Raw genomic sequence first — 14,480 nt, forward strand, 5'->3', positions numbered from 1 at the left:
GTGTACTGTAGTGTGGTTGTGTAGTGCAGTTTTGTAGTGTGGTTGTGTACTGTAGTGTGGTTGTGTACTGTAGTGTGGTTTTTGTACTGTAGTGTGGTTGTGTACTGTAGTGTGGTTGTGTACTGTAGTGGTTGTGTACTGTAGTGTGGTTGTGTAGTGCAGTTTTGTAGTGTGGTTGTGTACTGTAGTGCAGTTTTGTAGTGTGGTTGTGTACTGTAGTGTGGTTGTGTACTGTAGTGTGGTTGTGTAGTGCAGTTTTGTAGTGTGGTTGTGTACTGTAATGGTTGTGTACTGTAGTGTGGTTGTGTACTGTAGTGTGGTTGTGTAGTGCAGTTTTGTAGTGTGGTTGTGTACTGTAATGGTTGTGTACTGTAGTGTGGTTGTGTAGTGCAGTTTTGTAGTGTGGTTGTGTACTGTAGTGTGGTTTTTGTACTGTAGTGTGGTTGTGTACTGTAGTGTGGTTGTGTACTGTAGTGTGGTTGTGTAGTGCAGTTTTGTAGTGTGGTTGTGTACTGTAGTGTGGTTGTGTACTGTAGTGTGGTTGTGTAGTGCAGTTTTGTAGTGTGGTTGTGTACTGTAGTGTGGTTTTTGTACTGTAGTGTGGTTGTGTACAGTAGTGTGGTTTTTGTACTGTAGTGTGCTTGTGTACTGTAGTGTGGTTGTGTAGTGCAGTTTTGTAGTGTGGTTGTGTACTGTAGTGTGGTTTTTGTACTGTAGTGTGGTTGTGTACTGTAGTGTGGTTTTTGTACTGTAGTGTGGTTGTGTACTGTAGTGTGGTTGTGTACTGTAGTGTGGTTGTGTACTGTAGTGTGGTTGTGTACTGTAGTGTGGTTTTTGTACTGTAGTGTGGTTGTGTACAGTAGTGTGGTTTTTGTACTGTAGTGTGGTTGTGTACTGTAGTGTGGTTGTGTAGTGCAGTTTTGTAGTGTGGTTGTGTACTGTAGTGTGGTTTTTGTACTGTAGTGTGGTTGTGTACTGTAGTGTGGTTTTTGTACTGTAGTGTGGTTGTGTACTGTAGTGTGGTTGTGTACTGTAGTGTGGTTGTGTACTGTAGTGTGGTTTTTGTACTGTAGTGTGGTTGTGTACTGTAGTGTGGTTGTGTACTGTAGTGTGGTTGTGTACTGTAGTGTGGTTGTGTACTGTAGTGTGGTTGTGTAGTGCAGTTTTGTAGTGTGGTTGTGTACTGTAGTGCAGTTGTGATTTTCCGAACTCTATCAGTTCTCTAGACAGGGTTTTTCCTAAAATCTTCCAGAAAATAACAGTTTCACTGCAAAAAACAAATATTGTGGCCACTTCTCCCTTTCCCCATTTTGTGGGGAGCTGATGCAGAGTCAGGTGGGCCACTGAGCGCCACAGTGTAGCCCTCTCTCCATGCCAGTCGTGCCCCTCTGTGTATGAGGAGGGTATGTGAGGGGCTTCTCAGGTGGCTTCCATCACTCCCGCTTCTGGCGCGGAGAGGCCGGGAGGTGCAGCTGCTCGCAGTCTATGATAGATAGGCTTCCTTCCAGCTCTGATGTCGGCTTGTGTCAGGGGCTGGCCAGAAGGCGGGCTCTGCTCTTTGATGTCGGGTCCTGGGCTGGTCAGAGAGGCCGGCGGAGCAGAGCTGCTGGCACGGGGCCGCGGCTTCACACATGTCCTCAGTGCCAGCTGAAGCCACTGCAAGGAAGGGACAAGGACGGAGCGATGCGAGGCTGGCGGCGGCGGCACTGGAGACACTTCTGTGAGGGGCACGAGAGGCAGCCACAGTCCGCACAGCACTTGTGAGGGGAACCGAGGGGCGCGGGCTGGGGGAGAGCGACCGAGGGAGGGCGGGAGGAAAGTGAGGGCAGAAGAGGAGCTTCCCCTGCTCTGCCGCACACACGGGAACATGCTGGGGGCGCACTGGCTGGCGGGGCTCCTCTGTCACCTCTGCTTCCTGCACGTACGCTCCTGGGAAAGCCGGCTTCACCCCAAGCAAGGTAATGTCACTGACAGCACGGACTGACAGCATCGGTCTGTACTGCAATGAATGGGAGTCACCACTCTGTGGGTATAGGAACTTGTATGGGACAGTGAATGATACACTACTCACAGGTTCTGTATGTCCCAGGACTTTATAACTTTTCCTTCTTGTCAGATTCTGGCATTTGTCGTGCAGACGGACAGCTGACGGAACTATAACTGTTGGTACTCGTAAAATGACATATGCCGCCTTGTGTTCGGTACAAGTGGGTACCACAACAAGTTTTCGGCCATATTTTAGTGTCCAACAGGATACTGGGATTGGTCCTGACAAAAGAAATCCATTGATGATTTTGCCCTCTGAGGTGATTCCCTGCCCCCACTCATATGAGGATGCCAATGGCTGGGCTCCTGTGGGGTGGCCCAAAAGTGGCGTCATTCACTCATAAAAAGAGTGGTGTGGGTGACCAGTGGTTTGAGGGACTGCGTGGTTGACCAGTGGTATGGTTGACCAGTGACGTGAAAGACCAGTGGGGTAGTTGACCAGTGGCATGGGTGATCAGTGGCGTTGGGGACCATTGGCTTGGGTGACCAACTGCGTTGGGTGACCAGTGGCGTGGGTTACCAGTGGTGTGGATGACTGATGACATTGGGTGACTAGTGGCGTGGGTGACTAGTGGCGTGGGTGACTAGTGGCTGTCATGCTCGGGTCAAAAGAGCACAGTCCGATTTATATGGCCGACTGACTGCGCCCTAAGGCTGGGGTCACACTTGCAAGTGCAATGGGAGAAACTCGCGCGAGTCTCTCGCTTCAGTACCCGGCACTGCCACCGATCACCCACTCGGGACCAGAGTGTGCGGCTGCATCTACTTCTGTGCAGCTGAATGCTTTGGTCCAAACCGCCGGCAGCAATACCGGGTATTCAGGCAAGAGACTCACATGAGTTTCTTGCATTGCACTCGCAAGTGTGACTCCGGCCTAACTCAAAAAACTGGCTATAAAACAATTTTCAGACCAGACCAAAATACATTTCTGCGACTTGTTGTTTTGCAAATGTTTTAGTGTTGTGATTTTTCATTAAAAAAACTGCTTTTACCTAGGAAAACAAAGTTGGGTGTAAATTGTGAGCTTTGACCTAAAATTCAACAAAGGTCAAAATGTGTGACTGGACAGTCATGGGTCAAAACAGGACCTCATTGACAATCATTAGGTGAAAAGTTTCAATGCGTCACCATGATCTCAATGTGAACGTGACCAGAGTCGTCATCTAGCCTATCCATAAAGGTTTTGTCTCGTCTGATTAAATGGGAATAGTTGCAAAGTGCTTATAAAAACCAGCAAGTTTTGGAATTGGCGGCTTATTAAAAATTCTCAAGAGCAAATGGATTTTTAATTCTATAGTGTACAGCTGGTTTCCAAGGTTACTGGCCACCTCTGTATTCTGTTAGCAGCTGGATTCTTATGTGAATAAAGTAATGAGTTACTAACATTGGATATGAAAGGATCCCACGAGTATTTAGGTGAAAAATCAGATTCCTAATGTGTAAAAAGATGTTAAGCAAAAGTGGATTTACATAAGACTACCATTCAGGGCCTTGGAAAAGCTGGCTCACAAACTAACAGCTGTTATCAGTGATTTTCACCTAGCATCTGTTATCCATTTAATACACAAGAATAACTGAGTAAGGACTAAAAAGGATATTAAGGATTTCACACAGCACAATTTGTTTTAATTTCAGACAGAAATAATCCATAACTTAAAGGTGTTGTCCAGTGCGGCTTGGTACCCCACCGGTGAGTGCTTCCTTGTTCGGCAGGATAGGCATATAGCCGTTGCAGCCAATCACTTGCACAAGATTAATGAACACTTTACCGCTATGGACAATGATTGGGTGCAGTGATCACTTTTTTGTATGGGCAGAACCGAATGTAGGTAGACCTCTTCCTGTACATCATATTTCTGTTGTACAGGTATGTGACTGCTGCAGCCAGTGATTGAGGAATCTCATGCCATCAGAAAAGGAAATGTTAACATCATTGGGCATCATTGGAAGAGGAACAGTGGGAATCCTATACTTTTCCTTTGTATCACTGCCACTAGATTTGCAGTTTCACTCAAACTGTAAAATGTTACATATTATTCACCAAAACTTTTGTAAATTCTCGCATCTTTTTTTTTTTTTTTTTTTTTTTTTTTTTGAATCATATATAATAATTGTAGTGCTTTAGAGTCCAGAACACCGTAATGGAAATACTAAGCTACATATGCCATAATTTGGTGCAATTTGCAACAAAAAACTGGTGTCCATGCCTTGTCTCGCTTTAGTTTTTTCAGGCACTCAACTGTCACTTGACTAAAAAAAAAACAACAATGTGGCTTGTCAATAGGGGCATGGACTAAAACACTATGCACCAAACTTTTGGTGCAAAGTAAGCCAATGTATAGATGGTGTAAAGTTAACCCCTTAGTGACAGAGCCAAATTTTAAAAATCTGACCAATGTCGCTTTATGTGGTAGTAACTCTGGAATGCTTCAACAAATTCCAGTGATTTTGAGATTGTTTTTTTCGTGACACATTATACTTTATGATAATGGTAAATTTAGGTTGATATGTTTTGTGTTATTTTTATAAAAATTATCAGAAATGTGAGAAATTAAAAAAAAATAGCAATTTTCAAACTTTGAATTATTATCCTTTTAATTCAGATAGTCATACCATAGCAAAAAATGAATAAATAATAATTCCCACATGTCTGCTCTACATCAGCACCATTTGTAAAATTGTACTTTATTTTGTTAGCATTTTAGGAGATTTAAAAATGTAGCAGCAATTTTTCATTTTTTCAAGGAAATTTACAAAATTATTTTTTTAGGGACCTATCCAGATTTGACGTGACTTTAGGGGTCCTATATATTGGGAAACCCCCAAAGTTATACTGTTTTAAAAACAACACCTCGTGACATACTGAAAACTGCTATCAGACAGTTTATTAACCCTTCAGGTGCTTTTCAGGAATTAATACAAAGTGGCATGATAGGAATGAAAAAGTTGATTTTCACCACCTAAGGCCGGGGTCACACTGGCGAGGAATACGGCCGAGTGAGAGGCGCTAAAAGCACGCATTAGACACGGACCAATGATTCTCTATGGGGTCCCTCGCACCAGCCGTATATTTGTCATCCGTATTCTACGCTCCGTGCCAATCGCAGCATGCTGCGATTGTCAGCGTACTACGGCCGTAGTACGCCAATGCAAGTCTATGGGTGCGCAAAAAATACGGATTACACACGGACCACACATGTGACTTGCGAGAAATACGCACCCGGTGTCTTTTAGCAAAGCCGGCAATTCAGTGCGCGATACAGTAAAATCACACTGACAGTTTTAATAAAGAAACAAAAGAATAGATTTAGACACATAGAATACATATATATATATATATATCTATATATATGCATTCTATGTGTCTATATCTATTCTTTGGTTTGTGTTATAAACCCTGCTATAGGGCTCCATTATATGTCCATTTTGCAAGCCTGCGAGAAAATCTCGCCATACGGATGCCATACTGATTACATACGGATGCATACATGCACAAAATACGCGACCACACCTTGATTACGGATGACATACGGAGCACTGTTTAGGGGCCATTCATCCGTATTACGCATGTAAACTACTGACCGTATTTTGCGTTGGTTAGTGTGACCCCGGCCTAAGGCCGCTATTTGCTAGTGAATTGCCATGGCAAACATCAGGACCACACAATCATGATCTTAGGGTGCCAATAGGGATAAAGAGGGAGAAGCAACACTCTTTTAAACATTTATATGAAGTAGTCAGTATTGGCAGCAGCATCTAAGGGGTTAAACAGATATGGACGGTGACAACACCGATCGTGGCTGATGCAGCAAGTTGTCAACTATAGTGTACAGCCAACAGCTGCTGGATTGTTACTTGTATGGGGATGCTAGTCTCTTATATCTCAGGTCAGTAAAAGACGTATTAACGATCATTAAGTGGTTAAGCGCCCATATACAATAATCCCAGCAAAGAGCAAACAGATGAAAGGCCAACTAGGGCATACAAGTCGCCACATTAACAGACGGAGCTATTTATCTGAAGTATTGCGGTATATCAGTCAAAAAACGGAGGTGCTTGCATGAAAAAACATGAATATTTCAATGTAAAATGAAAAAGAAAGAAATATGCAGCACTCACTGATATAGCTGAAAAACTGTGCGTCTTTATTTCACATGAATTCCATCAATAGATATGTGGACATGCAGAGGACGTAAGAGGAATGCTAGAGGGGGGAGGTGCCGGACAACGGCCGTTTTGCGATTACTCGCTTCTACGGGTCCAGGTGGAGCAGGTTTTTCAGCTATATTGGTGAGTGCTGCATATTTCTTTCTTTTTCGCTTGCCATATACAATAAAAGAATGTCGTCTGCAACAGCTGATATTGAAGGGGTCGGCAGACACTAGGATGGGTATGAGGATGCCAGTAAACTGTTCATTGTGGGAGCTGTCGATTAATCATGTCCAGTTTCTGAAAAAAAAAAAAAAGCTGCCAGCAGAGCTGTCTATAGCTTTCTCCTAGAAAGACCAGGAGTGATCCAACCGAAAGACCATGGCTTTCAGCAGAACGATCGGACGATGCATGGTTCTGCCAATAGCCATATAATGTATATAAAGTGTGATAAACTCGGTGCATACAGAGACTATCTAGTCAAAGTTTACACTGACTAAGGAGTAAATAGTATTAATAAATCTGACCCAGTGATATAATTTTAATAACAATAATTTAACTCCTTTGCAACTAATAACCTGTGTGTATGTGCGTGTGTGTGTGTGTATATAATATATATATATTACAGTACAGACCAAAAGTTTGGACACACCTCATTCAAGGAGTTTTCTTTATTTTCATGACTATGAAAACTGTAGATTCACTCTGAAAGCATCAAAACTATGAATTAACACATGTGGAATTATATCATTATTTTCAGTTGTTTCACACTTTTTTGTTACTGTGTATAAGATTGGATACACCTTCTCATTCAAAGAGTTTTCTTTATTTTCATGACTATGAAAATTGTAGATTCACACTGAAGGCATCAGAACTATGAATTAACACATGTGGAGTTATATAATTAACAAAAAAGTGTGAAACAAATGAAAATATGTCTTATATTCTAGGTTCTTCAAAGTAGCCACCTTTTGCTTTGTTTACTGCTTTGCACACTCTTGGTCTTTTGATGAGCTTCAAGAGGTAATCACCGGAAATGGTTTTCACTTCACAGGTATGCCCTGTCTGATTTAATAAGTGGGATTTCTTGCCTTATAAATGGGGTTGGGACCATCAGTTGTGTTGTGCAGAAGTCTGGTGGATACACAGCTGATAGTCCTACTGACTAGACTGTTAGGCCGGGGTCACACTAACCAACGCAAAATACGGTCAGTATTTTACATGCGTAATACGGATGAATGGCCCCTAAATAGTGCTCCGTATCTCATCCGTAATCAAGGTGTGGTCGCGTATTTTGCGCATGTAAGCATCCATATGTAATCCATATGGCGAGATTTTCTCGCAGGCTTGCAAAATGGACATATAATGGAGCCCTATGACAGGTTTTATAACACAAACCAAAGAATAGATATAGACACATAGAATATATATATTCTATGTGTCTATATCTAGTCTTTCGTTTCTTTATTAAAACTGTCAGTGTGAGTTTACTGTATCGCGGACTGAATTGCCGGCTTTGCTAAAAGACACCGGGTGCGTATTTCTCGCAAGTCACGTGTGGTCCGTGTGTAATCCGTATTTTTTGTGCACCCATAGACTTGCATTGGCGTACTACGGCCGTAGTGCGCGGACAATCGCAGCATGCTGCGATTGGCACGGAGCGTAGAATACGGATGAGAAATATACGGCTGGTGCGAGGGACGCCATAGAGAATCATTGGTCCGTGTCTACTGCGTGCTTTTAGCGCCTCTCACTCGGCCGTATTCCTCGCCAGTGTGACCCCGGCCTTAGAATTTGTATCATGGCAAGAAAAAATCAGCTAAGAAAAATGAGTGGCCATCATTACCTTAAGAAATGAAGGTCAGTCAGTCCGAAAAATTGGGAAAACTTTGAAAGTGTCCCAAAGTGCAATGGCAAAAACCATCAAGCTCTACAAAGAAACTGGCTCACATGAGGACCGCCCCACGAAAGGAAGTCCAAGAGTCACCTCTGCTGCCGAGGATAAGTTCATCCGAGTCACCAGCCTCAGAAATTGCAGGTTAACAGCAGCTCAGATTAGAGACCAGGTCAATGCCACACAGAGTTCTAGCAGCAGACACATCTCTACAACAACTGTTAAGAGGAGACCACCGTGTCTTTGTGCGACGCAGAAAAGGTGAACGAATGGACTCTACATGCCTGGTTCACACCGTGAAGCATGGAGGAGGAGGAGGAGGAGTGATGGTGTGGGGGTACTTTGCTGGTGACATTGTTGGGGATTTATTCAAAATTGAAGGCATACTGAACCAGCATGGCTACCACAGCATCTTGCAGCGGCATGCTATTCCATCCGGTTTGCGTTTAGTTGGACCATCATTTATTTTTTCAACAGGACAATGACCCCAAACACACCTCCAGGCTGTGTAAGGGCTATTTGACCAAGAAGGAGAGTGATGGGGTGCTACGCCAGATGACCTGGCCTCCACAGTCACCAGACCTGAACCCAATCGAGATGGTTTGGGGTGAGCTTGACCGCAGAGTGAAGGCAAAAGGGCCAGCAAGTGTTAAGCATCTCTTGGAACTCCTTCAAGACTGTTGGAAGACCATTTCCGGTGACTACCTCTTGAAGCTCATCAAGAGAATGCCAAGAGAGTGCAAAGCAGTAATCAAAGCAAAAGGTGGCTAATTTGAAGAACCTAGAATATAAGACATATTTTCAGTTGTTTCACACTTTTTTGTTAATTATATAATTCCACAAGTGTTAATTCATAGTTTTGATGCCTTCAGAGTGAATCTACAATTTTCATAGTCATGAAAATAAAGAAAACTCTTTGAATGAGGTGTATCCAATCTTTTGGTCTGTACTGTGTGTGTGTGTGTGTGTGTATATATATATATTATGGTATAGTGACCGCTGTGTCCCAGGACAGGCGTATAAGCATTTCCAGTGTCCTGATAGGAGTAGGATGCTGAATGATCGTAATGTATCTCAAGGTGGGTGGCCTCGAGATGCCGGCTTGCTTATGTGCTGATCAGCAGAGCTGATCTTTCGTTCCAATGTGTCAGGGAGAAGCCTTCAGATGATTGATGAGACGGGCGGGATCAATCATCTACAAATCCACCCAGGGGTGTGTGTTTAAAAATGCCCATAGTAAAGTATATGTATGTGAATGATTGAAGGACCTGTGATGAGGTCATAGCCATGTCACCCGGGGGCATGGCTACAGAACATATAAGGTGGCCAGGGTAGGTCACATGAGTGAATGTTGGGACCCGGTTGGTCCATTGTGGAAGGTCCCGCTAGAAGATGGGTCTGCCTTCCTGTACACGTGAGACGTGTGAGAGAGTTCCCTGGAGGGAATGAATGTCTACACTGAGAAGCAGCCATGAGGTAAACCCTGACGGGGTGAGATATCTGTGTGTCTGAATAGCCTGTGTACTGGACATTGCACAACCAGTGTGACCACAGGATAAGCAGAGTGAAACTCTGTCATAGATGCTATGCTGTTTATATGAGCTTTCTGTTGCTGTTCCTGGTTTATGATGCCTAATAAACCACATGGACTGTTGGAGTTATGTTAAGAAACCTGTGCCAGATGTGATTTATTGGCTGCCAAGTGACTATCCCCTACCCGAATGACAGCGCTACCTTACAATTGGTGGAGAATGCTATGGGCAGTGTTGTAGCCTTGTTGCTAGGAGCAATGGAAGAGGACTGCAAAATTCGGTTGCTAAGGGCAATGGTTTCCAAAAGCACATGGTGCAGTGTTGGCAACGCTGAGCCAGGACAGCTAACGGTCGTGAAAGCTGTGTGATGTGCTTACCGGGGTCAGAGAAAGAGACTGGTGATTGCTATAGGGTGCCTCTGTGGAGAAGAGGTAACCGAGGATCTGTGTGGCCAATACAGGTAACGGACAGGTGTTCGTGTTGTACTGACCTGGGTCAGTGAGAGAGACTGTACCTGGAGGGTTCAGTGTGCAAAGGTCCTGGAGGGTCAGTGTTGGGAGGTTCTGGGAGAAGAATCTGATCCCTGGAGCATGTGGTATGACCTTGGACCTGGTGAGGCGTAAGTGTTGGACAGTCTCAGGCGGAGACGGATGTCCTGAATAGCACCCGCCGAGCCCCTGGACCTGTTGAGGCCGGTGTATTGGGAAACCCTGGAAGGAGGGTCGGCTCCCTGAATAGCACCCGGTGCGCCCTGTGTGTTGGAGGGTCCCAGGAGAGGAGACAGACATCCTGAAGAGCACACAGACAGGGCACGTGAGTTTTGTATTGCATGTGTGGTTTTTTTTTTTTTTCTTTTCCCTTTCAAGTCAGCCTGCGGTGGCTCAATGGGGGTCAAGAAGGTGACAAGCCGCTTGCTTTAACTCGGCGGGGTTACAAAGGTGACAAGCGGCTTGCTGTAACTCGGCGGGGTTAAAAAGGGGACAAGCGGCTTCCTGTAACTCGGTGGGGTTACGAAGGTGACACCAGCAGCTGTGTGTGAACGGCAGCCGGAGGTGTCGGAGATTGGTGACAGCAGGAGCTGTGGTGGTGCCAGCAAGGACTTGTGTGGTATCATAAAAGAGACATAAACTGTGTTGTGTGAACTGTGGTCTGAGAAGACCTGTAGAACAGACATGGGGAGATCCCGAAAGGGGGCGTTGGCCCAAATCGGGGTGGTAGCCCAAAAGAGGGTGGAGTCCCAGAAGGGGGCGGTGACCCAAATCGGGGTGGTAGCCCAAAAGGGGGTGGAGTCCCAGAGGGGGGCGGTGACCCAAATTGGGGTGGTAACCCAAAAAGGGGTGGAATCCCAGAGGGAGGCGGTGGCCCAAATTGGGATGCTGGTCCAGGAAGGGGTCGAGTTTGCAAAAGGGGCAGCACTGGGTACCTCAGTGGACATGTCTGGGGAACCACAGTGTGTGTATGTCTTTTGAGGAGTGCGGCATGTATTTTCCAGATAACGACAGGCCACAGGTGTGTACCGTGATGCACTGGGAAGGAGTCTCTGGTAGGCTGGACTCAAAGAGTCAGGTGACTCTGACAGGAACTCCTCTCGTTTTATCTCTGACCGAGAAAAACGTCAGGGTTCGCTGCGAACATGGGGTCATTGTGAACTATACGGTGGACAGAGTCGTGATTGAGATGACAAAGGGGGTTAAGTGCCAAGGTGGTAGTATGCCACCAAACTTAGTGCATTCCTTTGAGAGGGGCCGGGACTTTGTCTTGTTTGATTGTATATGGCAGGGGGATGGAGACATTCCTACTGTTGGGTTAGCAGACATTGTGACGGTGATGCCTGCTAAAGTGGACAGGTCAGTGGTAGAAGTGACCGGAAGAAGGGGTATATCTGCCCAACTTACGGACCTGACGTCTCATGATCTGACGGTTGGTGGGCTGGGAGATGAGAGGACTGGAGTGGACACATGGTCAGAGTGTAACTGGAGGGTTCTCTTTGATCGGCGTGACTCAGACTCTAGGGGTGACTGTGGCTCTGAGAGAGAGAGAGGCAGCACAGACTAGATGACCTAGAGCAAGAAGTCTTCGAGCTCAAAGGTCACCTGTCATCGTGGCAAGGTCTGAATAAGTCCCTCAGAGAAGAGTTAGGAGTACTCGCAGAAACTATAAGAGGTCTTCTGCGGGAGAAGTGGGACGAAGACTTACAGCGGCCAGGACTGAGTGATGAACAGAGTGAAGACAGGAAGAAACTGGAGAGTATGGAAGCAGAGATGATCCATATGCAGGAGAAGCTTGCGGCTGCAGAGGAAAGAGATGAACTGGCTGATGTCATTGCCAACAACAGTGGTAAAGATGCTCTGGCTTTGGAAGAAAAGAGGCATCTAGAGTCTCGCATTGCACAGCTTGAAGAAGAATAGGAGGAAGAACAAGGCAACGTTGAATTAGCCAATGACAGGCTGAGAAAGGCCACACTTCAGGTTGACCAGATGAATGCTGATCTAAAGGCAGAACGTAGTAATGCTCAGAAGAACGAGAATGCCCGTCAGCAGTTAGATCGCCAGAATAAGGATTTAAAAGCAAAGATTGCCCAACTGGAGGAACAACTTGATGCTGAAACTAAAAAGCGACAATCTGCAAGCAAACAAGTACGGCGTACAGAGAAAAAACTGAAGGATGTACTAATGCGAATGGATGATGAAAGGCGTAATTCTGAGCAGTACAAAGACCTGGCAGAGGGAAATAATGTGTGTCTGAAACAGCTGAAGCGCCAGGTGGGAGAAGCAGAGAAAGAGGCTCAACGTGCTGATACATTGCACTGTAGATTACAGCGTGAACTGGAGGATGCTACAGAGACAACAGATGCAATGAACCATGAGGTTAATGTACTGAAAAGCAAACTTAGACATGGTGATGTACGATTTGTTACCAGATGCATAGATAAAAAAGGAGTTGACGGAACGCACTGTAGGAGTGTGGTGACTAAGCAGTGTCTGATGACGCAGACAGACTGTGACTGGAGGGCCAAAGATCAAGGCTGATATTCTGACCGCTGGGGGCGGAGGAGGCCTAACGTAGAGATGAGGCCATATGACAGACGAAATAGACAGAGATGGTTCTCTCGACCTGTTGGGCAAGGTGACATGGGTGCCCGGTCGCGAGATCCCGGGGTAATGTGTGTTCAACCTCACAAGTTTGAACAGAGGGGGGAGTGTTATGATTGGGTCACCGAGGAGGAAAGCAAGACCAAGCTAAGCCACAGAAAACCAGAGAGGTTGGTAACTAAGCGGATTGCAGAGCCCTGATCCTATCCACACAACTAGCAGTAGCCGTGGAGTGTGCCTACGATGATTATGGGCAGCACGGTGGCTCAGTGGTTAGCACCAAGGACAACATCTGCAAGGAGTTTGTATGTTCTCCCCGTGTTTGCGTGGGTTTCCTCCAGGTACTCCGGTTTCCTCCCACACTCCAAAGACATACTGATAGGGAATTTAGATTGTGAGCCCCATCGGGGACAGTGATGAAAATGTGTGCAAACTATAAAGCGCTGCGGAATATGTTAGCGCTATATAAAAATAAAGATTATTATTATTTATTATCCTAGATGCCTCAACACAGCCAGAGAGCTAAATAAGCCTAAAGCAAGAAAGGGGAAATCTAAACTGCCCCAGAGCAGACCCCAAAGGAATAGATAGCCCCCCAGCATATATTGTAGACAAAGAGACAAGATGAAAACACAAACGCAGATAGGAAAATAGACTGAGGAAACGATGGGGCCCACACTAACTAGACAGGACAGAAAAGGAAAGCCACTGTCTACAATCACGCAAAAAACCCTGCAAAAAATGTCCAACACATCTGACAGAAAAATACGGAAGTCGCACGACTTCGCCCACTATATCAGCACTCTGGTATATTCTGAAAGCAGAGCAAAAAGAGGCCAATCTAATAAGGGACAAAAAACAAACTGGCACAAGCAGTAACATATGGATAGAGATTCAGCACAGCCCCAGCCGGAACTGGCTGACCACACAAAACTGAAATAGACAAAACCAGATCAAAATGTGAACAATGGCAAAAGAACACTTAGCTGAGCATGCAGGGACTGAGCTGGAAACTAACACCTCAGGAGGCAGGAAAAAATCACCAGCAGGGATAGAGGGATTCGGCTGTCTTATATCCAGTCAGAAACCCCAGATCTCCAATTGTCCTCCTCATTAACAGGTGGCAAGCCTCTGTTAATCAGATCAGCTCCATTACCTCCATTAACCACAAGAGGGAGCCCAGAAAGAGAACTTGCGACCCCTCTGTCAATATAACTAGCTCCACTACCTTCACTAGTAACCAGAGGAAAGCCAGAAAGTGAATTCACAACAGGGGAGGTATGTGGTGTAGTGACCACTGTGTCCGCTAGGGGGCGTTGTGTGGGTGTCCCAGGACAGGCGTATAAGCATTTCCAGTGTCCTGATAGGAGTAGGATGCTGAATGATCGTAATGTATCTCAAGGTGGGTGGCCTTGAGATGAAGGCTTGCTTATGTGCTGATCAGCAGAGCTGATCTTTCGTTCCAATGTGTCAGGGAGAAGCCTTCAGATGATTCATCAATCATCTACAAATCCACCCAGGGGTGTGTGTTTAAAAACGCCCATAGTAAAGTATATGTGTGTATGATTGAAGGACCTGTGATGAAGTCATAGCCATGTGACCCGGGGGGCGTCGCTACGGACCATATAAGGTGGCCAAGGTAGGTCACATGAGTGAATGCTGGGACCCGGTTGGTCCATTGTGGAAGGTCTCGCTGGAAGATGGGTCTCCCTTCCTGTACATGTGAGACGTGTGTGAGAGTTCCCTGGAGGGAATGAATGTCTGCAC

General features: G+C 45.6%; 1 protein-coding gene across 1 annotated transcript in view; it reads left to right on the forward strand.

Moving 5' to 3' along the window:
- Positions 1-1,451: 1,451 nt before the first annotated feature.
- Positions 1,452-14,480, forward strand: part of ADAMTS20 (ADAM metallopeptidase with thrombospondin type 1 motif 20) — a 266,796-nt gene continuing 253,767 nt past the window's right edge. The window contains exon 1 of the mRNA XM_073573240.1: positions 1,452-1,958. Within this exon, the coding sequence (XP_073429341.1) occupies positions 1,868-1,958 (91 nt within the window). The 5' untranslated portion in view covers positions 1,452-1,867. The remainder of the gene's footprint in view (positions 1,959-14,480) is intronic.

This window comes from Dendrobates tinctorius, unplaced genomic scaffold, assembly GCF_039654945.1.
Source record: "Dendrobates tinctorius isolate UK_male_01 unplaced genomic scaffold, ASM3965494v1 ptg000035l, whole genome shotgun sequence".
Classification (NCBI taxonomy): Eukaryota; Metazoa; Chordata; class Amphibia; order Anura; family Dendrobatidae; genus Dendrobates; species Dendrobates tinctorius.